This window comes from Acipenser ruthenus, chromosome 7, assembly GCF_902713425.1.
Source record: "Acipenser ruthenus chromosome 7, fAciRut3.2 maternal haplotype, whole genome shotgun sequence".
In the NCBI taxonomy this organism is placed as follows: Eukaryota; Metazoa; Chordata; class Actinopteri; order Acipenseriformes; family Acipenseridae; genus Acipenser; species Acipenser ruthenus.
This window is the reverse complement of record NC_081195.1, coordinates 14,250,747-14,273,582: the sequence shown is the minus strand read 5'-3', so window position 1 is coordinate 14,273,582 and position 22,836 is coordinate 14,250,747. Positions and strand designations below refer to the sequence as shown.

The 22,836-nt window shown below is 36.6% G+C and overlaps 1 protein-coding gene across 1 annotated transcript; it reads right to left on the bottom strand.

The window, feature by feature from the left end:
* Window positions 1-4,972: 4,972 nt before the first annotated feature.
* On the bottom strand, window positions 4,973-9,664 carry LOC117415137 (protein phosphatase 1 regulatory subunit 3C-B-like). The gene is made up of 2 exons (XM_034025121.3): window positions 9,425-9,664; window positions 4,973-7,780 (listed from the first exon to the last, which is right to left on the bottom strand). Exons 1-2 carry the CDS (start codon window positions 9,436-9,438, stop codon window positions 6,832-6,834), a joined length of 963 nt encoding a protein of 320 aa, XP_033881012.2. The 5' UTR covers window positions 9,439-9,664; the 3' UTR covers window positions 4,973-6,831.
* Between the last annotated feature and the right edge of the window lie 13,172 nt (window positions 9,665-22,836).

Here is a 22,836-nt window from a genome sequence, read left to right as displayed (position 1 = left end):
AATTGGACATTCTAAATTGGGAGAAAAAAATAATAATAATTGGTGACTACTAAATTAAAAAAAAAAAAAAAAAAAAAAATGTATAATGACACGGTGCAGTTTGGGAATTTTAATAAGCATGCATCCGGCCAAAATGCCATGTTTAATTAGAGCCCATTTCATAGCACAACGGATAATTAATTTTAATTGTAATAAACAAAATAAAAAAGCATGTGAGTTATATTCAAATAACTAATGGGTGAATGCTATTCAATATATTGTGACAGCTGTGACCTTGGTTTAAGAGTGTGGGAAAGGGCACCTACTGTAAGTAGTTTACTGGTCAAGCCTTTAAAAAAAAAAAACTTGCTCCAAGTGATTTGTTGTTGGGTACAGGCAGCGTTTGAATAGCTGGAAATGTTTGGAACTTTCTAAACTATTTCCGGATTGAACAGGAATCGGTGACCTACGAAGGGTTTTGTTTTCCATTGGTTGCTTTAGAAAGTTCTGGGTCTGCCAGATAACTTTACGATGCATTAGTTCCTAAAAGGATAGACAGGCAGATGGGTTGAGAATGGTCTCTTTATGCAAATTAGAATGTATTGTCCAAACAGACTGTGTTGGCCACTACATTGGGTATTTATACATGTTCAAAATATTCACTGGGGGGTGATGCCCTGTTAGCCATCAAAAAATATCTTGAAGTGTCATTCATAAATGATGCTGTAAAACCATTTAAAAGTGTCAGTATCTACAACTCTTGAGAACGGCGGTGCAGGATAAAAATAAATGTTTGACAGGATCATGTCTGATGTCTCCTGACTCACAGCTGTCTTGTAACACACAAGTTTCACGTGCAGCAGTGGTGGAATCGATCATATTACTGCCTCAGCTCTGTGATGTGAGTGTTGAGAGTCCATTCCTTTTCAAATATACATATACATTTGACTGCTTTGTCCTCTGGGGCAGAGATAGATTCATTTTAAATGGCAAGTTAATAAATAATAATCTCTTTACTGCTCGTATTACCAGGCAGAATTACCATATCCAAAAATACATAACATGAAAAAAAAATTATAATAAAAAATTATATATATATATATATATATATATATATATATATATATATATATATATATATACAGTGCCTTGCAAAAGTATTCAGACCCCTAACCAATTCTCTCATATTACTGAATTACAAATGGTACATTGAAATTTCTTTCTGTTTGATATTTTATTTTAAAACACTGAAACTCAAAATCAATTATTGTAAGGTGACATTGGTTTTATGTTGGGAAATATTTTTAAGAAAAATAAAAAAACTGAAATATCTTGCTTGCATAAGTATTCAACCCCTGTGCTGTGGAAGCTCCCAGTTTACACCGATGAAAGAAATTGCCCTAACGACGACACAATTACCTTATCATTGGCTTCCACCTGTGAACCATTAAAGTTGCTGTCACATTTTCTGGATAAAAACCCCACTGTTGAAGGATCATTGGTCAGGCTGTGAATCTGAAGGAAAATGAAGACCAAAGAGCATTCCACAGAAGTTAGAGATAAAGTAATACAAATGAATAGATTAGGGAAAGGGTACAAAATAATATCCAAGTGTTTGGATATCCCAGTGAGCACAGCTGGATCAATAATCAGGAAGTGGAAGCTGCATCACACCACCCAGGCACTGCCAAGAAAAGGCCATCCCTCAAAACTCAGCGCTCAAACAAGAAGGAGACTTGTGAGAGAAGCCACAGAGAGACCAACAATCACTTTGAAGGAGCTACAGAGTTCAGTGGCTGGGAGTGGAGTAATGGTGCACCAGTCAACCATATCAAGAGCTCTGCATAACACTGGCCTGTATGGGAGGGTGGCAAGAAAGAAGCCGTTACTCAAAAAGTACCATCTGAAAGCACGTCTGGAGTTTGCCAGAAAGCATGAGAGTGACCCAGCTGCGATGTGGGAAAAGGTTTTGTGGTCAGATGAGACCAAGATAGAGCTTTTTGGCCAAAACTCAAAGCGCTATGTGTGGCGCAAACCTAACACTGCCCATGCCTCAAGATACACCATCCCTACAGTGAAGTATGGTGGTGGCAGCATCATGCTGTGGGGATGCTTCTCATCAGCAGGGACTGGGCATCTTGTTAAAATTGAAGGAAGAATGGATGGAGCAAAATACAGGGAAATACTGCAAGAGAACCTGCTTCAGTCCACTAAAAAACTGAAGCTTGGGAGGAAATTTACCTTTCAACGGGACAATGATCCCAAGCACAAGGTCAAAGCAACATTGGAGTGGCTCAAGAACAAAAAGGTGAATGTCCTACAGTGGCCCAGTCAAAGTTCTGATCTCAATCCCATTGAGAATCTGTGGCACTATTTGAAAATTGTGGTCCACAAGCGTGGTCCAACCAACCTGAACAACCTGGAGCAAATCTGCCAAGAAGAATGGGCCAAAATCACTCCGACACTGTGTGCAATGCTGGTACATACTTACCCCAAAAGACTTAAAGCTGTTATTGCAGCGAAAGCTGGCTCTACCAAATATTAATTTGTGGGGGTTGAATACTTATGCAAGCAAGATATTTCAGTTTTTTATTTTTCTTAAAAATATTTCCCAACATAAAACCAATGTCACCTTACAATAATTGATTTTGAGTTTCAGTGTTTTAAAATAAAATATCAAACAGAACGACAATTCAATGTACCATTTGTAATTTAGTAATATGAGAGAATTGGTCAGGGGTCTGAATACTTTTGCAAGGCACTGTATATATATATATATATATATATATATATATATATATATATATATATAACCTCTTTACAGTGGAACAGTTTCTAAGAGCACTAAGAGCAACACGTAGCAACTTGCAAACCCCTCTGTTTTATGTTTTTGTTTTTAACAAAGCCTGTTATAAGATTGCTGTGTGTTCTAGTGAGACCCTGCTGGCGCCAAGGTTTGCAAAGTTCTCAAATGTGCAGTTTTGAAATATTGGTTATAGAAATAATTTTAAAACATGATAGCTGGTACTTCACTAAGTTAAAGATATTTCTGTTTGCAAACCATTGCTTTTATGCTGTTTTGCACACCCTGGGTCATTTCATCTAGAGGGTAAAACTGTCCCTACCCCTTATCTGGCTTCTTTCTTGTCAATAACCAATCAGCTGCTTCCCTATTGACTGATGTGCTTTCAGAACACTCTGCTTGGGTGAAATGTCCAAAATAAATAAATACATCAAATACATGTTTGCTGTAACTTTTGTTTATTTACCATTTCAGAGCTAGCTGATGAAGAGCAAAATTTGTAAGATGTATGGAATTAATTTGTTAGCTGCAATTAATTTAAAAAGAGAATATGAGGTCAGTGGGCATTAATTACATTTGGGGTTATGTATGCATATTTATTACAGGCTTTCCAATACAGCATATGAGCTCAGAGCTTGAAGTCATACACATAAATTCATACCAGTTAGTTTGTCTTCGGATTTTATAAACATTTATTTTTAGCTGATGCACTGATAACCACTGCATTAGGGCCTATTGCTGCAAGACACAGTTAAATCTAAGAAATGACAAATACATATCTGCCAGGAAGGGATAATGCTAGGTCAAATTCACTATGCCTGCTTTCTGCCTATAAATAGCATCCAACTAATTGGATTTCCCTCTAAAGCAGTGAAAAGCAATCCAGGCCGAAACTACCATCTAATTTCAAAACCTTTCCTTTTTCAGTTTTCACTAGAATAGCTTCCAGCAGGATACAATGGTAAAGTTGGAACACATTTCTGTAATTCCCAAAAACGGGTTCATGCATACCCATATCAGCATATTAACTCTCATGGTAGTATGAGTATTGGATCCTAAATAAACCCCAACATCTACCATAGTATACTGTATCTGGATGATTTTCAGAATATTCTGTGACCTTCTGCAGGAAAACACACCCTTCCTTACTACTGTTTACACCATTGTTATTCTGGGTATTTAAAAAATCCCTCTATGATCAATGTTCACGCTTTAAAGCTGCAAAATCGGCAAAAACATATCCCAGATACGAAGCAGGAAATTTCACTTGAAAATGTGTTCTGTAAACTTTCTTTTGTGTTTGGTAGAGTTCTCAGAGAGCACTACAGCAATAGCTGTGCAAGATGTGAGGGGCTTTGGCACTTCAGCACTGTGTATTGTATAAATGTTCTATATACAAATCACACATTTAGAAAGATATGTTACAGAATCTGACAAACTGAACGCTGTTAGCTTGTTAGTTTGCAATAGTGCTGGGATGAACAGTTTTTTTTTCATATTCAAATTTTCTTTCAAAATGTTAACAAACATTTTTATATTTTTTTTAAATTTTGTATTAGCTGGAAAACAAAAGTATGATTTCTACCAAATTACAGTAAGAAAATAAAACTGGTACCCTATCGAATGATCTATTAATGAAAGGAGAGAAATAGCTGTACTGTGGACAGCAGAATGTGTGTGTTTTTTAGAACTTATTTATGTATTGGTTTCCTGTGCATGGTATCTCTTTGATATAGTCGTTTATAAATTCTGTTATAGGAACATGGTCATGGTCATTAACCCTAACATGGTCAAATCTAGTTTGAAACGATAGAACCTAGGATGATTGAATGTGTTAAACTTGTGCACACAAATATTTAAGTCATGAGTTTAAGTGAATCAAATCCAGTGTGATGCTCATGAAACTGTTCTAGACTGCTGTCAGTTTCTTTAAATATTATTATTTGTTTATTTAGCAGACGCCTTTATCCAAGGCGACTTACAGAGACTAGGGTGTGTGAACTATGCATCAGCTGCAGAGTCACGTATAACTACGTCTCACGCGAAAGACGGAGCACAAGGAGGTGAAGTGACTTGCTCAGGGTCACACAATGAGTCAGTGGCTGAGGTGGGATTTGAACCAGGGACCTCCTGGTTATAAGCTAATTTCTTTAACCACTGGACCACACAGCCTCCTAAATAACTCAGCCCTTTTGCAATACAAAAATGTATTTCTGAAAGGAACACATTACAGAAAATTCTTTCATACAGCGACATTTCTTTACAGTAGAAAAATATTTTTGTGTGAGATTTGTACTGCACCAATTAACATTCTGCTTCACATTGCACTTCTAAAAAAGTAGTTCAGACCGTGTATATCACTCAGAATACAATAAGAGACTGACATATCCCCCATTAACACTGGCCTGCATTTCTTAACACAAAATGAAAAAAAAAATGACAAAAACTTTGCATCCACTATCACAGAGCCCCCGTCTCGAACTCATAACAACCTCTCACACTTACAACCCCGCATTCCTTTTTCACTCAAAGGGAACATAAATATCCTGTACCATCGTACTTAAAACATAGTTTAGGATTAATAAAAGCATTACAGCGAATACAATAGCACAAAACATAGCAGCAAGTATTGTGTAGTGAATAAACTGATGAACAATCTAAACCTTCAAATAGTGATTTTAAAATGCAGGCATACATTTATGTGCAAGCAGGAAGACACTTAACATATTTAATTATTTCAACTTTTTCTTGAAAGTATTTCATTATTTTAAGGTACCACGAAATGAACACCCTTCAATATGAAGGATTTTACAGATGTACCTATGCTCTCTTGATTCACATTCAGATTAGTAAAGGCTTATGTTCAAACAGTGCAAACTGTTCACCACTGAATAAAGAAAAAAAAAAAAAAACATTCAGGTGGTTTACATCAAATATAATACTAGAAAATGCAGTGACAGCCACGTCATTGCTGTGATCAGAATAAATATTGTTTTAACTAATCAGTATAATTACAGCTCAGTCAAAAGCCTTAATTATGTTGGGAAATTACATAAATATGAAACATTTTGGCAACTGATGACAGCAAAAGGCACTTTTTCTTAATGTCTGCTATTAGGTGCTGAATTTTATGAAATTATATTAATCATGCTGTACATTTCTCATTTTAAAAGTTAAGTATGAAATGGAAAAGATAGAAGTTTGAAAATCATTTTTAATACTAATGTTTTTTTTTGTTTGTTTGTTTTTTTAGTCTTGCACATTGGTATCAAAACTAGTCCAATCAAATGAAAACTAATTGACTCTAACAAAGAGTGGATTGGAAAAGTGCATGCAGCCATTAAAACCGTAACTGTATTTATTTGAGTGGAAGCCATAAATAATATATATATATATATATATTTTTTTTTTCCTAAAGATAAAGTATGAGCCTCCACCTTTCAATCATTGTAACAGTGCTTGTTATTATTGTATGCACTTAAAGACTATTATATCATAAACTCAGAGGCATACTAAAGTGCTTTTTACAGATTTAGAAATAGACTATGCAAGTTTCTCTAGAACAATCACAAAGGCATCTATTAACCGCATAGTTGTATGTGTTATCACACTCTTACTCCTAGTTTATACACTTTCTTAGATGTTTACTACACCCTGTTCCATTTAAAGGAGATGACTTTGTCTGTTTTTTTTATCTTAATAAGTTGTTTTGAGCATGTTGGTAATGCTTCTTGTGATGCTTGAGACCTGGTTATTTGTAGTTTTTACAAGCTTTACTAAGGGTAGTCCAAAAATGTTTTTAAGCAAACGTTGGAGGCACTATAATGGTGGTTAGAGTCAATAGCATAACACGCCCCTCCCACCCTGTTCCCAAACACACATACAACAGCAATGTTGGCCTCTCTCTGGTTGCAGATAACTTTGACGATTTTTTAGTTTTATTGATCCAAGTTGCATTTAACCATTTAGGGTTTAATTTCCTGCAAAAGCATTGCAAAAGCTTTTGAGATAACAGCTAGTGTTTATGTATTTAAAGAAGTTGCAGGGGTTCACCAATAGGGGGCTGTGTTCTCAAACCTGCCCCAACTTTGCCATTCAGGAAACAGTCCATTGGATGTTCTTGGACTACCAAACTGATCAAACTCCACTTCTTGAATTGTACTGTGATCTTTATAGGATGGACTTTCATTCTGGGTGGATGGTGGTGCCTGAATACCATCAGATTTCCATTCAGTGTGGACCAGTCTATAGTTCTGTCCATCATTATTGTCCCAGTACGTCTGGTCTTTGCTTTTGAAACAAACACAGAACTCAATGCGCTCGTGAGGAGGCACAAAATTAGGCAGGTTAATGACGAAAGAGAAGGTGTCTGTTTCAGAGCAACCATAAACATTGTTCATAAAGGTACATTCAACATCTGTGCTGTTTTTCCAAGTGTCAAAGGTTATCCGGATATGGACAGATTTCTCAAAGCTTACGTTCCTTACTTTTACAGTCCCAGCAAGTGATCTTTCCTGCAGGGAACAGTTTTCCAGGCTGACAAAGTTCTTTTTTAGCCGATTTCTGAATTCCAAGTAATCTGCAGCAGGCTGGGAAAAATCCAGAACCAAGTTCTTTTCTTCATTTAGTTTCAAACCAGCCGTTGCGTCTTCTAAATCAGCCAGATCAAACTGCAGGTCAGACATCAGATTCTCTTCAAACTCGGAGAAGATGTGAATAGCAGTAAGTGACAGACCCTTTGAATCTGCAAACACCACTCGTTTCTTTGGCTTGGGTTTGTGGCTTCTCCATTCTGGGCTTTTTGCCTCTGATTCATTTTTTAAATTAATACAAGGTCTCATTGGTTTCAATCTGTTCACAAGGTTTCTCCCTCTGCAATCTTCATACGAGCTAAGGAAATTCCTCAGTGGAGGTGAATGAGAAAGACAGAGCCTCACTGCTACATCAACGGGCATAATGGAGTTTGGCAATGGTCTTGGATTCAAAATGTGCAGGACTCTGAAACAGAAATATATACTATGAATCACTGTAAGGTAAAACAACTGTTGATTCTGTAAATCTCATAAACAGCCAGTAAATAATCTGTAAAATACTACACACTTTTTGTTTTTAAATTTAGATAAATATCTTGATACTTTGATTGGCAATTGGCAATTTTGAGTGCAAAGAGTCGTTTTCAAAGTGGAATGTAATCATTTGAATGGAATAAAGCTACTAAGAAACTAGAACTTGCTTCAAAACGGGGTCCTATATGGGCTGTATAATATAACCCTTTACACTAGTTATAGGAGCTAGAATAAGCAAGGATGTAAATGAACAGCATGTGTTTTTGTCATTTAGCCGAGGTGTGTAAATACAGAAAAAAAAATGCATTTGTTTTATCCAATGATTAGCAAAACACAACAAATAAAATCCACACTAATGTTTGTGCAAATGTTCTAATATTTGCTCAGAATTAATATAAAAAATGTTCTTCTTATTTTTTTATAGCCGTATTAAGTTACAAAAAGGTTTTAATTAAAAATGCATACGTTTTCAAACCAAGATAAAGCAACTTATTTATCATACTTATTGTATTAGAAATATATTTTAGAATATCATTTTAACATACTTTGTCTGGCTTGCAATCTGTAAACTGTGTATATAGTGCCTTTAACAAGAGTTTATATCTGTATACAGTAGTAATATTTTTCAGATTGAACAGCTAGCATTTGGTGAGTACACCAAACGTGTTGAGTCTGCGAGTTACCCAAATTTCCTTGAAGAGTAAAGGAGTATTATGTTCATGCTTCCCAATAAGTGGTTGCAAACTGATGCAATTGATACAGTTCCAATGTGCATCCAAATGTTCAATCAAAATACGCAAATTGCTTTCAAAGAACAAGAAATGTTGATATGCATTCATGGCTACTTCTCAGTTCAATAGCGTAACCATTTATGGACAAAACCAGTCAAATTAGGAAATGTGGGCAATCTGACACACATAACTATTGTAGATTAAATAACTGTTTTGTATATTAAATATAAGTTCTTCGAAACTTATGTGTTAGAGACATTTAGCTTCTCTGATGTGTTGCATTTAAATTATACAGCAATCAGCTTTATGAAATAAATTGTCTACGTGATTTCTGAGGGAGCAATATATTTTCTATTTTTTGCGCACCCTGGCCAGGCCGGTTACTCTTATTAACAACACCTTTTTTCACCGCTTAAAACTAACACGAAGAAATGCTGAGTACACGACAGCAAAGAAAAGCCAACAGTATGCTAATCAACACATTTACAAGTGCTGTAAATTATACAGATATAACTGCACAGAATACTCGTAAGAAAGTATCGTTTTGAAAACAGTCCATTAGAAATACACTTTTATTTTTTTTAGTTAATGGGTAAGCAATATTTTAAAACTAGGTAGGGCATTAATCACCATAATGATGATAAACATGCCAGACAATAACTTAACAATAATAAGTATTGTATTATTTACTGTTTAAAGTGGAATTTAATCAAGCAAAGCACCCAGATATGCAACAATGACGATTTCAAATGTAGTTTATTCAATTCCTGATGTTAACTTTATGTAGTATACAGTTCTGAGTAAAAAAAAAAAAGTGCCAGCACTTTCTCTTTTTATTTTCTTACCTGGTGCAATTCATCGGAAGAGATATTAAGAGCCTAACCCCCAAAGCAGGAAGATATTGTGTTGTCGTTAATGGTTTGCGTTTTCCTTATTGCCTTCTTTATATTAAAAATAATAATAAAAGCAAACGTGGGGTTTATTATGACTTGACACGCCCCCTCTTCTGTCTGCAGCTGCGGCTCTGCTTCAACTGGTACCTTACACAGCTCTTCCAAGCAGATATCAAACGCCAAAGCATATCGCGTCACGTGGTACACAGCAAGCCAATCACAGAGCAGATGACCAACAATTTGATCATTCAACAAGCAGCGACACTTCACAGACCGTGACGCAATAAAGTTGCGTTATCATTTTTCGAGTGGGAGTGTTTTTCATCAGGCATTGGGAGGGGTTGCGGATAGTAACGACCTGTTCACAGAATGACCTCTACTGGGTACAATTCAGTACAGCACAGATACAAAAATGAAAACTGCGTAGCATGTAAAACTGGTTTTAAAAATACGGTAACACTGTAGCGTACTCTGATACAACAATCCACTGGTGCTACTTTCATTGTAACTAAAACGATTTTGAGGAAGATGCTTTAGTCACTGAATTCTTTAAGATGTTTAATTTAGCAAAAGGCACACAGTAAAATCCTGTGTGTGTTTAATAAGCTATTGCAAACTATTCTGCATGTCCTATCCTGTGTTTGGTATTACGTGAGATCAAAAGGTTTTGACCATATTGAAAAACTGACACAGGAAGAGTAATTGGGTTGACAATAGCTGACTAAACAGTTAACAGACAATGACTCATGTTAAGCATGTACAGTATTTAGTTAAATGATGCAATTACTCTCTGTTGTTACACAGAATACACTTCCAGTTTAATAACTTAGAGTACAATGTCATTTCTTGCCTTGAAATTGTAATCCTTCCCAAATGTGAACTAATTTGCAGTTGTCAATAAACATTGGGGATCAAAGGGATGCAATTGCCTAAATATTTTAAAAACAAAACCTCTGTCTGTGGTTTGTAAAATAGGTGGTAGGCTAGGCTTTGTTGATGAAAGCAAGATTTATTTTTCAGTCATATTTTATACAATTCAATGCCATTTCAAATCAGTGTGCCATTTGTAGCACACACTGGGTAGCTGGGCCTCTGAAATTGTTATCAGTCCACAGCAGTTTCCTTTAAACCAAACAACTTAAAATGTCAAAGTACCCGTATGCTAAATGTAGACACCTGCCTTTTCACTACGTCAGATTTTTTTTTAAAGCAAATTACACTCAGAATGAATGACACCTTAAAAGGAGAAAACAATGGCACACTTTTAATTTAGTCTCTGTTCTAGTGATGATGGACAAGATGTGTTGCTAGTTTCCATGAATAGTTCAAAGGGAAGGGCAGGGAGAGGGCAACAAGAAGACGTTAAAAGCTATGTCAGCTTCAAAAACCCCAGAGCACATTAATAAGAAATATGAGCAATATGGCGAATATAGAAAATGATAATGGCTTAGCTCAGACCTTGGTCTCACTGATTAATCACCCTGGTTCACTCAATTTTTTTAAACAACACTATAAAATATTCTTACGTGCAAACCAGTGCTACATTCTCATTGTAGGGCCTAAGTAAAGAAAATATGACACAGTGTAGAAGGGATAGCTTGAGGCTTCGAAATCTCACACAGGACAGGATATTCACCTAAAAATGCACAAAACTGGCTTCTGTTCCCATGGTCCACCCTACTACCGTTTATGATTTAATTTCACTTTCACGCTGTATTATTTAGACTAAGGGCTCTACCACAAAGTCTGTTTTCAGAAATACAATAAAGTTGGATATTTATTGAAACTGTGCTTTACTCTTACTGATACCACCAATAGTCCAGAACATTTATAGGGATATCAAACTTGATTCTCCTCATAAAACACTTTGAAAAATAAAAACAAAAAACATTCTTTAAATAACTCATGAGTTGAAGTTCTGTGAACAGAGCCCTGTGTAACAGCTGTTCCATCCACTGCCAGATCATAAACATGTTCTAATCTGCATCTTTCAACAATGGCACTCTGCCATAATAAACAACAGACCTTGGAGATTGCTCTATAAATACATTTTATGCTACATATAATAGTAGATATGATCTTAATCTCAGCACTCCCCCCTCCCCTCTTCCTTTTGCAAATTGACCTAGATTTGTAATAGACAGTATCAAACATCATTACCTTCACCTTAGCTTTCCACCAAAAAAAGCATACAAGCCTTTTGTCATTCTGCACAATGCAGTAGGTGAACCACCTGCAATTAGTGTAAATGGCCATGTGCACATTAATAATAAATTGGAACATGGAACTATTTTAATTCTTAATGATTAATTTCTCTGATGAAATACCAGGCCTTGCCTTGGTCAAATTAATGTGAAGTACAACTTTGCAAGATGAAAAGCATGTTTTTTTTTTTTTTTTTTAAATCTAATTTTCTTGTGAAGTCGACATCTCCTGTAAGGAGAGAACGTGGATTCTGTTCGGCACAAGACTAATTTATATTCATCATGCTTTAATTGTGAATGTATGGTGATGCGTGACAGCATGACATTGACCTTATTGTTTGCAATTAATTATTAACATGCTTCAATGTGTGCACCTATAGAAATGCATTTTAATCCCTTATTACCAGCACATAGTTGTTATTTTTGAATTCTTAATGATTAACCATATTGTTTTCCTAGAACTGAACTCTTGATATTGACCTAATTGGATAAAAGTGAATAACCTATTTTATATGGTGTTACCATAAGTTGGAACAAGAAAGACCAGCCAAGCATATGTGATATGTATCTCATTTTTACTAGAAAACTGCTAGCTGCATCTTTAATTTATTTGAATGTCCTGGCCTAGTGTCTCTTGGTTATGTTTAACCACCTAAGTGTCAATTTTCTAATTATCATTATTTGCTATGTCATCTTAAGTGACTAAATGCAACGTTGCAGTTACTACTGTTTTATACAATCACAAATACATTCCAATAGTTATTGCTCATAAATTGAAACCATGAATACATTTTAAGCAGCTGAAACTTATCTGCTGAGAAGAGTAGCTTAGCCAGGCCAGATTTGCACAAACAAAGCTTGTACAGTACATGCTGTAGAAATATATTTGATTAATATGAAAAAGAAAAAAACTTGTATTTGAAATGGCATTGGAAATCTGGCTTTTTAAAATGTGTTTTTGTTATCATCATAGTGTGACCACAGTTCAGATGAAAGAAGTCTGGGGATTTGAGGCGAACAAATCTATCTCCAGAAATAGTTCTCTCCCAGTAGTGATGAGCAGATTCTCTGATTAGACAATGAAATAACAGAGTGCAGCTGTTATATTCAAACATAGTACAGTATTTCATTTTGAGAAGTTGAGTTCTAGTTTAAAGTAGTGACTTGATTAACTGTCATAAATGCCTACTTTTGACCGATTACAATTGTGAAATAAAAACAGAGCATTCAAATATGTTCTATAAAATCCTTTTTTTTTAATCCTCAAAATGCAGATCTGTTAGTCTTGACTAGTGCTGCCCCATTGTTAGTTAGATTATAGTGTTTACAGTAGCTGTAAAATATTAAGTGAGGGATTATCTATTTTATATATGTTGCTTAAAACTATTTGAATTGAACTAAAACTCGTTGTGAATGATTTATCGAAGGTTCATTAGGTTGCCTTTTTTGGTTACTTTGCAAAAAATATTTCAAGCATTTTTTTTTCAGGCACGTACTCATTTGCATACTAAACTGAAAGTTAAAATATGTCAGGAGAGAGCAGAGTGAGTTGTTAGATCTTTATTAATAAGAAACTGGGCCAAATCCGAGTGGTCGTTGAACCAGCGTTTGGGCTATTGAAAGGGAGGGGGAGGATACTACTGAAGTGTACTGAAGTGAACCACAAGCTTGTTCCCCAAATTATTACATCTGCTGTATCCTGCACAATGTATGCCAGGACCATAAGAAGGTGCTCAAGCAAGCAGAGAAACAGCTACCTCAACCTCTAGCAGGAATTGTAAAACAGCGATATGAAGAGGGTCCTGCTATTAGAGATGCACGGCTATCTTTATTTTTGTAACCCAACGGTGTACTTTTATTTTTCACGTTTTTGTTTCATTTGTTTTGTTTCATTAGTTTTGTATCTCTTTATATTAAATATAGCATCCTCATTTGCACTGTACTTGTATGACTGCTTCTGCTTAATAAAGAATAGGAATATTGAGTAGTATTGTTGATTCCCAAGAAATAAGTCACAAAAATTCCACACCACATTTTATTTTGAGAGTGGGTTAAACAATGTTCATGTTGTGCATTGCATCAAGCTGCCTCATCATATCCTCTTCCCTTATGGATATTAACACCCAAGCCTCTTCATCGCTCCAACAGACGTAAGTGGAGGATGGATACGGGTTCCCTTTCAATTCGAAGATGACCGCCAGTGATACTTTTGGGATATGCCGCTTGTCAGGTATTCGCTGAGCATTTTATATCAAAGCTGCCGATAGGCTCCTCCGCGGAGTGACGTCCTCGGTCCCACCTTACCGAGGTAATAAATAGTCACTGCGAGTAAGCCCTGGGCAGAAGTGGCAGCCTTGGGGGTGGCACACAGACAGCTCTGGCTGTCTCAAGCGAGGGTCCCGGATGCAGACATGTCCGCATTACTAGATGCGCCTATCTCCCCTGGCCATACCTTTGGACCAGCGGTAGAGGAGATCTTGCAACACTCTCACAGAGAGAGAGAGAGGCGTCCCAGCAGATGGATGCGATCCTCCCTTCCCATTCCTCGGCACGGGGAAGGGGGAGGTGATGGCGTCCAGCAGTTACCACGGTAACCCAGACTATCCTGGTCCCTACGACAGCACGGCGCGACCTGAGGTAAGGAGCCAGCAACAAGGACGGGGGAACGCCAGACGTGGGGACCCACTGCACCAGCGCCCAGGGAGACAGTTCCAGTGGAACCGCCCCAGGCAGCCTGTCAGGTGGTGACGACAGACGCATCCAACTCTGGTTGGGGGGCAGTCTGGGCAGGCAAAGGAGTCTCTGGATCCTGGTCGCACCGCTGGACATCCCTGCACATAAACGCGCTAAAGCTGAGAGTAGTCCAACTCGCGCTGCAACATTTTCTCCCTGTGCTCCGCAACAAACATGTCCTTGTCTGCATGGACAACATGTCAGTGGTTGAGTACATGAACCACCAAGGAGGGCTTCAGTCCCCAGGGTTACACCGCATAGCCTTTCGGCTGCTGATCTGGGCACAGAGGCACCTCTTGCCCCTCCGGGCTGTACATCTCCTGGGAGTGGTGAACTGGGCGGCGGACCTCCTCTCGAGGGAGGGTCCTCACCCGTCGGAATGGCGACTGCACCCTCAGGTAGTGCAGCGCATTTGGGAACGCTTCGTGGAAAACCAGGTAGATCTCTGTGCCATGGCAGAGAAAACCCATTGCCCCCTGCTTTCCTTCCTAGGGTGATTACAGCTTTTCACTTGAATCAGTCAGTGGAACTAGTCTTCAAATTGAAAAGGAACGATAGGTTACGGATGTAACCTCGGTTCCCTGAAAGAGAAAATGACCGTCATCCTTGTGAGGTCACATCACTCGCATATGCAGGTTCAATGCAAAAGAGACTGACGTCTCTGTGCAATGACTATTTATTACCACGATGAGGCGCGATCGAGGACGTCACTCTGCGGAGGGACCTATCAGCAGCTTTGATATAACATGCTCAGCGAATACCTAACAAGCAGGCATATCCCAAAAGTATCATTGGCGGTCATCTTCTCTTTCAGGCAACCGGGGTTACATCCATAACCGTTTTGCTGAGACATAAGTAACTAGGAGAAATTGCATGGGAGTATAGTTATACACATTTAAGCATAGTACTTAGTAGTACTTTACAATAAAGACGTTTTGACAGTTGTTTGGAAAGCTATTTGCAAGTGTATTCTGAAGTACTGTACAGTAGCTGTAACCACCTGAATTCACAAGCCCACGATGCAGTTTATCAAACATTTTTAGAAAAGTAACTCTTTTAAACAGAAACTTAGTAAATACTTAGTATGATACTTTACAAACACATTTATATCTGTGTATGATTAGCATTATGCAAAGTTCTAGGGAAGACGGAGAAAAAAGTGGGGTTATCGCAACATCAATCTGATAAAGGAAATACTGCAAACAAAATATTAATTTCCCTGCTTCCATCTTTGGACCATGGCAAGTTACGCATTCCCATGTGACTTTTATAGCAGCTTTAGGAAAGGACTTGAACAAGCTAATTAACATTTTCACGAGAAACTCATGTTTACATGTGTAAGTGGGCATGATTTCACACGCTTTTCCTGGAATCTCACAAGAAATTGAGACTTTCACAGTAAAATACTGAGACCATGTTTTGGGACACTTTCACAAGCTTTCCCTGCCAAGTTTCACGTGTATTGTCGATTTACGTGAAATAATCACACATATAAACTGGCCTGTTGTCAATACCTTTTAGAATTTTGAATGCTTGAATCAGATCACCACGTAGTCATCTTTGTTCAAGACTGAATAGATTCTGTTCTTTTAGCTTGTCTGCATATGACATGCCTTTTAAACCCGGAATAATTCTGGTCGCTCTTCTTTGCACTCTTTCTAGATCAGCAATATCCTTTTTGTAGCGAGGTGACCAGAACTGAACACAATATTCTAGATGAGATCTTAATAATGCATTGTAAAGTTTTAACATTACTTCCCTTTATTTAAATTCAACACTTTTCACAATATATCCGAGCATCTTGTTGGCCTTTTTTTTCATAGCTTCCCCAATAATGATCCTGAGGTGTATTGATTCCAACCACCGTGATGCCAATGCCAATATGCTACATTCTATAAATGACCGTTATAGCAGCTTTTGTGTACCCTTGCATACCTGTAGCTATTATAGAACCACTATATTGTAATTGGAGATAAATTGCTAAAAAAAAAACAAAAAAAAACTGTTCATCAAACTAAGTAAAACTGTGAAACAAACTGTCTTGCACGTTCATAGCTGTAAATGTATGACACAGCAAACATTTATAGGTTTCAATGGAATCTGTTGCAATATCAGTTACAAAAAACAAGAACCAAACTTTGGTCATAGACTGAAAATGATTGTGGTGTCAATTAAAGGACATACTGTGGTGTCAGTTAAAGGACATACTGTATACAGTCGCAACAGGTGTCGTTTACCTATATTTTTATAATGGTTGCAATCATTCCAAACGGTTCTGAATTCTGTTGCTCTAATATATTTTTGTATGTCTTATTTTATCAGTTTTAAAATAACTTACTGCCATCTTGCTTGCTGATCATGAAAAAATCATGTGATTCTGTGACCTTTCAACTATGTAGACTGACAGTTTCTTCAGTGGTGATGTTCAAGTCACACAGATTCTTATAGATCAGGGCAGTTCTGTGCAGCCAAGCATTCTTCATGGACAGCTGCATGACATCACAAAACAGCTCAAGCTTTACCTGTTGCTAAGTGACCACCAACCCAAATACTGCAACCTTGACAGCAGAGGATAATGAATAAAGATATTTTATTACATTTCCTTTCTTCACATTCTTCATAATTAAAATAATACAAATAAAATGTTGTCTACATAAGTACCAAAGGTATTTCATGTAGATGTATAAAATGTATAAAAAATGTTTTTCAGTTACAAATAAATGGGCAACATGACATAAAAACATAGTGTCTCCTTTTGTGCTACATCTCTGAATTGCTATTCCATAGCTGTTGTTTATAACTTGCTCTGACTGTTGTCAAGATGTGAATTCATTTTATATTGCACTGAGATTGTATTGGCATGCTGCTGGTTCAAAGAAATCTAATTTCCTGAGCATTCAAACATTTCAGGGTTGGGGTTGCGACTTTGTTGACTTTTTGTGTTCTTCAACATTTTCCCATCAACTCTTTTATCAGATGTTTATTTTATGTATTTGAATTATTCATTTTATGCACAAATATATAACTTTTAAACTCCCTAATAGGATAGTAAGTAATACTTGCTCAATGTCTATCTTTAGTATTTACCAGTTTACCAGTACTATTCCAAGATTTTATATATTTGTGTTATTATAAATTGTGCAGTTTTATTTTAAGTAACACATCTCAGATATGGGAAGTTTAAGCTCCTGCTTCATTGTACTTCCTATATTGAAGACCAGCCGCACTTTCATGGTGTAGCAAAACGAGGCTGGGGTCATGGGGGTTACCTAAAGCATAAGAAAGGATAAGGTATTAGAAAACTCCATATAAAACATCAACAGCGCACACACAAAGAAGGGGAGCAAGGGGAGCAATTTTAATGTTGCTAACATCTGGGTTTTCCACCCTTACGAATATCCCTGTTTTTTTATGTTTAATCATTAATTCTTTTATGGCATTGGCTATTTTCTTTATTTAACAATTCAAATTGTTCATTGACAAAATATTTTAATAGTTGCCAATTTTTACCTTCCCATATTGATGTTTTTAAACTGACCTGTGTATTGATAAGCTTTCTTAGGTTTACTCAAGGTTAGATTAGCAAAAGTAGGACACAAACTTAAAGAACCCTGTGAACTCTGTTGGAATCTGGCACTAGTGCTATACAGTAAGGAATGTGTGTGCCTCCTTACCAAAGTGACATGGATACACTGAGCCTAAAATAACTAGTTTGCCACTTCTCTTGGGATACAATGGAAGTACATACTCTGTAGCATGCCCTTTATATTCATGTGCACAGCTTCTGATATAGATACAGTGACATTTAAAACTTTGACACCTGGTGGTTGTTTTCACATATCAGTACGTTGTTCCAGTACAAGTATATCTGATGTTAAAGCCTACAGGAATACATGCTGGAGATGTGGAGGGTATTTCTATTACACAACGTCGACAGGAACCAAAATGTAATGTTGCAATCACAAAGGGCTAAAGATGAATCCCAGAGTGAAATTCAGGCAGCTGCATTTTAATTATCCTAGTTATTTCTGCCTCCAGAGAATGTTGTGTTATAAAAGTAGGTTTGTGTGAACAAAATGTCATGACAAAATAACAGATTCAGTTAACAACTTTCACTCAGTGGCGTAACTTTGGTTTCAAAAGTGTGTGTGTGTGGTGGTGGTGGGGGGGGGGGGGGGGGGTACAGTTTCTGTAGCTGATGCATGCATAAGCATTATTCTATCTGAAATAATGAAAAAGTGAGGGGGGATGTGTCCCCCTGTGTAAATTATGCCTATGCTTTCACTACAGTATTCTGTTAAATATGTGTTGCTTTTTTATTTTTAAAATAAATAAATAAATAAAAATGAGTACAACTCCAAGGATGGAAGGTGTCCAATTGAAGACCCCAGAGATGTGCCATACTTAGCTCAATCCAGACGGTTGTCATGTTGATGCGCTGGGGAGACCGCACTGTGGTTGATCCCCCAGAGCCAGAACTGCAGCCATTGTGTGTGCTGATGCGCTAGGGAGACAAAATAAGCTGATCCCTGGAGCCAGCATTACACTTCAGCCATCAACACCAGGCAGAAGGATATTTACATCATCAGATGGAAAGAAACACAAATGGATGGAGATGCAGATGGATCACATTAGTTTACTGTAAAGCTATGTCTGAGTTGGTGCTTATCTTGGCGAGAGCCGAGTTCAAATCAGCATGAAGTTTTAACATCTACTCTCATGTAATGGAAATCATAATGACATTAACCAAGCATTAAACAAATACAGGAATGAGGCTCTGTAGCACAGGAAGTGTTAGGTAACAGGAAGTACCATGTTGTTTTATAGGATTTCTTTTTATTACCCTAATCTTAGCCTCAAGCCAAAACCAAAGACTAATTAATATTAATGTATTATAGGGAAACATTACAGATAATTACCGTATTGATTACTCAAGAAATAATTGTATTTATTATGTAATTTAAAGGGTGCTTTAAACTGTAATTGTGGTTGTTGAATATGACTATTTCATGTACAGCTATGGCCAAAAGTTTTGCATCACCTAGAATTTTAGGACTGAAATAATTAAAAATAAAAATGATAGGAATATAATTCAGATCTTTTATGTAACATCATGTAATCAAAGAAACTACACAATGATATTGCAAAAGTCTACTGGAAGCCATAATACTAGTATTTCATGTTAGATTTTTAAATTTCACATTTTTACATTTTTGGCAGTTTTTTGTTAAGTATATGGAAAACTACAAAGCGGTATAATTCTAAATATGTTAAGGTAACATTATTCAGCAGGTTTCCTTCGACTTTTTAAAACAAAATGTATTGATTCTATAGGGTGATGCAAATATATATATATATGGGTTTCAGAGAAGGTTGAACAATATATATATATACATACATACACACCTACCTGCAGACCTTGTTGATCAGTTTGTTTGTTTAAATTCTACAAAGTCAATTCAATATGGACACTATTTCCATGATTTTCAACATTATACAAAAATCACTGTTCCTTTACTTTTCATGATGTTTGTAATTATTCTTATTGTAAATACTTTGATAAGTCTGTGGTGCTTTGACAAGGAGTTCAGAAGCTGCTCCTGTTTTGTAGTTGCCTATCATAGATATATATAAGTATTGGACAGTGAATTCAAAATTGCTATTTTTGCTGTACTCTCAAGCAATATGAAAATACGACAAAGATGAATATGAGGCAAAAGTACAGAATGTCACCTTTTATTTCTGGTAGTTTCAAGACATACATGTTTTACCAACTAAGAATAACAGCACTTTTAGAGCTCCATCCCCACATTTTATGTGAGCATAAGTATTGGGACAATTCAACTTAAAGCAAATATAAGTATAAAAGCTAGTATTTAGTCCCAAATCCCTTGCATCCAATAACAGCAGTGAGTCTGCGACCCACTGACATCACCAAACTCTTGGTATCGTCCTTTGAGATGCTTTGCCAAGCCTTTACTGCAGCCATTTTCAGCTGTTGCTTGTTTTGGGGAGTTTCTGACTTCAGTCTCCTCTTCAGCAAGTGAAATGCATGTTCAATTGGATTTAAATCAGGAGATTGACTTGGCCAGTCTAAAACGTTCCACTTTTTTCCCCTGATGAACTCCTTGGTTGTGTTGGCAGTGTGTTTCGGGTCATTGTCCTGTTGCACTGTGAAGCGCCGCCCAATGAGTTTGGTGGCATTTTCTTGTACATTGATCAGGAAACACCTGATCAATTAGAAACACCTGTGAGCCATATGTCCCAATACTTATGCTCACATAAAATGGGGGGCTGGAACTCTGAAAGTGCCATTATTCTTAGTTGGTAAAACATATATGTGTTGAAACAGCCAGAAATAATTGTGACATTCTGTACTTTTGCCTCATATTCATCTTTTAATCGTATTTTCATATTGCTTGAGTGTACCGCAAAAATATCAATTTTGACTCCACTGTCCCAATTCTTATGGAGGGCACTGTGTAATATATATATATATATATATATATATATATATATATATATATATATATATATATATATACACACACACACACTGTACTGTAGTGTAGGCTAGTACAAGCACCGGCACTATTTAGTGCACAGCCGTGTAGTGACTTTTTTTGTTACAAATCATATAACAAAAACATGACATAAATATCATGAGAATGAAATGATGGTAAAATCTTTAAGATGATGTCATCTGTTTGAAGCCGGAAGCAGGAAATTAATTGTCTGAGTAGAAAAAAAAGGTATTCCCTTCTTCTACATAGACTTTGTCATTACTTTTTCACAGCAGTAGACAGCATGGGGATGGAAGGATTGTGTGAGTGACCATGACATCGTTATTGAAGAAGAAAACAGCTATGGAACCTGGTGGAGACCAATAAAATGTCAAGCCACAATCTGAAGATCAGAGGTAATTGACATAGCAGACACAGATGCCTTACATAATGCAATTAACTTCAGTTTTTAACAATGTGCTGCTGGATGGGATGAACTTGGGCTTATTTTGAAACAAGTGAATTTTCATGATATAAAATGTGCAATAAACTACACAAAACAGTATGTAATGTTTCCTTCCTGTAACACATTTCTTCTCAAACATTTGCCTTTGCATTTGCTTTAAAATATGCCCCCAGGGTAGAGTTACAACCTTGACTTCAGGGCCAACCAAGTAAGTATGATGTAGTCCTGGAGTGTAGTAGTCAGCACACTTAATGTTCAAGGTCTGTAGTCTACTTTGACTGTCATGTGCAAAGAGTTGCCAGTTGTTGTTTTTAATTAGCTTTCACAAAAGCACCTTCCATAAACACATAAATAAATAAGTCTAAATCATAACACAGCTAGGTCAGAGCATTGAAGAGAATGTAGATGTAGCCTAATGTATTTCCTCATTTAAACCAGCAAAATTGTTTGGGCTGGATTGAAGCTGTTAATAAGGTTTACTGTGTTTAGATTAAAGGACTGTATTTCACAATAATACAATATGGATACATGCTATCCTTTTATTTCACAACTTTTTTTTCATTAAAGAAGCATGGAATTGTTTTTATTTGTTATACTTGTTTATTGTGTCGGTTTACAGGAAAATAAATTAATCTGTGGTTTAAATAAAAGTCAAGGATAGCTTCAGATAAATCTATAAGTTTAGACGTGCCAGCGCTATGCACGACATTTAAGAAGAATTTTCCAGTGGTGTCGCATTTAAAAGGTCAGAATGTATGGCAATACTTACACCATAGTGAAGTGTCCAATAAAGTATGTCTAATCTCCAAATTATGTATCTTAAAATAAAAAACTATCATTACTATAGATATTCATTTATTAAAAAAATAAATAAATCATGCAAATTATTATACATGTACAGTATTGCTTTGCTGAAACCCCTTGCCATAGGATTTTCTTCCAAGGGCCTCTAGCTCCCTCTTGTGTTTTCAAAGTAGAACTTTAAGGCTCGCAGTCCCCTGCTAAAAATACAAACCCTTTTCATATCACTTCTAAAGGGTTTAAAGGTGCTGACAGCATAACAAATATCTACTCGGTTTGCTCCCAGTGTGCTCTGTGTGTGTGTGAAGCCCACTGATTCCGCAGAAAATTACTTTTTTGCCAAACAATTCTTTCTCTCTACCTCCCTAACGGTGGCACAGCTTAAATATAAGTTTCCCAAATGAAAATATTGGATTTCTTTACTCTCTATGCCAGACCATTCAGTTGGACCATAGCATGCATGCGCGCATTATATATATATATATATATATATATATATATATATATATATATATATATATATATATATATATATATATATATATATATATATATAAGTATTGAAGGAGAAAAAAGTAGATTTATTGGAAATACACCTGGTTTAGTGCGAGAGGACCCGGGTTCGCGCCCGCCCTCCGCTTGTGTGTGGATTGCCTC